This window comes from Sinocyclocheilus grahami, unplaced genomic scaffold (assembly GCF_001515645.1).
Source record: "Sinocyclocheilus grahami isolate Dianchi unplaced genomic scaffold, SAMN03320097.WGS_v1.1 scaffold83.1, whole genome shotgun sequence".
In the NCBI taxonomy this organism is placed as follows: domain Eukaryota; kingdom Metazoa; phylum Chordata; class Actinopteri; order Cypriniformes; family Cyprinidae; genus Sinocyclocheilus; species Sinocyclocheilus grahami.
The window spans coordinates 1,727,830-1,729,560 of record NW_015505262.1 but is presented as its reverse complement, the minus strand read 5'-3'; the positions used below and the strand labels follow the sequence as shown (position 1 = coordinate 1,729,560).

Genomic DNA, 1,731 nt, shown 5'->3' with positions numbered 1-1,731 from the left:
GGTGGGGTTTTTTTTTTTTTTTGGGGGGGGGGGGGGGGGGGGGATGCATTCGCAAAACATTTTAAAAACATGTTTCAGTAGGAAACTGAAGTAAAATTTATATATAATTACAACAACAACAACAACAAAAATATCTGTTCACTCACCGACGTTCCTGCGCCCCATTAATCCGACGAAACTGTCATAATCTATGTCATTATACCTCTTCAGCAAGTTATGAGCCGACAGCCGAAAGCTTGGATTCTCCTGTGCATGAAATTAAGTTTTTATTATACAGCTCGGGCAAAACTATACATTTATACTTTTTAGATGATCATAATCTGTCACTTACACCTGAAATTGATCTATGAGACTCTGACTGCTGACATCTCGATTCACTCCATCGGGTTTCCAGCACCAAAACCAAGAACAGTAACACTAGCCCACGGTACATCTTAACAGATAAGTCTGAGGAGAAAATATCTCAAAATAGTAAAGCAGTTTTTTTTTTCATAACGTCCGTATTTTTTATTTTTTTTTGCTAGACCCAGTAACATTTGAAAGAAAATGAAAACACTAAGTTTCTCCTCTACAATCCTAATTGCAGTTATACATGTTTTTCTCTTACATTGGTATTTAGTATAATTTACCACTAAACCACCGGGAAGGAAAACCTTTAAAAAAATACATTAAAATAAAACAAATCTAAAACGATAATGTAAAATTGTAATATGAAATACATTTTACAAGGTATTGTACTTACCTAAGCTGAGGATAATGCTATGTGGAAACAGCTGAGTTACAGTTTGTGGTCGAGGAGTTAAATCCTTTTGTGATGGACTCTCAGACAAGAGACACAGAGACAGGGATTCTCTCCTGTCTGATTGTTAATGATAGCAACATGTGAGTAAGTCCAACCTGATGTCGCAGTGTAGGTGTGGTTTAAGGGTTTGTAGTCTGCATCAGTGATGACCACGCAATTGAGATCCTGACATCAGAGGCGTGAGGCATTCCTTAAAAGGACAAACCATAGCCTATTTTTGTCAAACCCCTTTCATAAATTACTCAGATTTTAATTCTTGCAACTTTAATCTCATATCTGTAACTTTGCCAGATTTTTCCCCCCCTTCAAGGTTACAGAGTACCAGGCTTGAATGAAAACAGGTCTTTCGCATCTGTGGGTCAAACTCAAACATTTGCGTGAGAGCATGTCTAAATGTCATGTTTGTTGACTCATTAAGATTATGCTGATATCTATCTGAATACTACTTTTCTCTGCTAAGTAGGGCCTTATTGTCGTATTTTCCTCCTGACTGCCTAATTGGTGCTGTCACTGGCGGGAATGTAATCTCTCAAGGAAGCAATTACACAGATGGAGCGGTGTATGATGAGAACGGTGTCTCACGGACTCTATAGACATTTGAGGGGGATCTAACTGGCCCGGCGACATGCAGGGTTGATTAGTGGAACATCCATTAGTTGCTGCCCACACTCAGTATGCGGCATGCAAAGGGCAGCTGTGCTTTGAAGTTTCTGTTAGAGAACAGATTTGATCAGTTCATCAACAGAAACCTATGATAGCAACTGCCCAGACAGTACTAACCCACTTCCACATCAACATCATAAAGCCTGTGAGACTCCGACACAATCGTCAACGTCATTACATTTTTTTCCATTGTTGTTGACTTGATTGTTTTCACCATCATCGTCTGTGAAGTTATCTAATTGAAAACTTTGACATGCTGACCTGTT

At 38.9% G+C, this 1,731-nt stretch overlaps 1 protein-coding gene across 1 annotated transcript in view; it reads right to left on the bottom strand.

The window, feature by feature from the left end:
- The window catches only part of LOC107586540 (tachykinin-3-like), a 2,638-nt gene extending 1,780 nt beyond the window's left edge, over positions 1-858 (bottom strand). The window contains exons 1-3 of the mRNA XM_016273964.1: positions 743-858; positions 332-447; positions 147-246 (exon numbers count right to left, since the gene is read on the bottom strand). Coding sequence (XP_016129450.1) covers positions 147-246; positions 332-433 — 202 coding nt within the window. The 5' untranslated portion in view covers positions 434-447; positions 743-858. The remainder of the gene's footprint in view (positions 1-146; positions 247-331; positions 448-742) is intronic.
- Between the last annotated feature and the right edge of the window lie 873 nt (positions 859-1,731).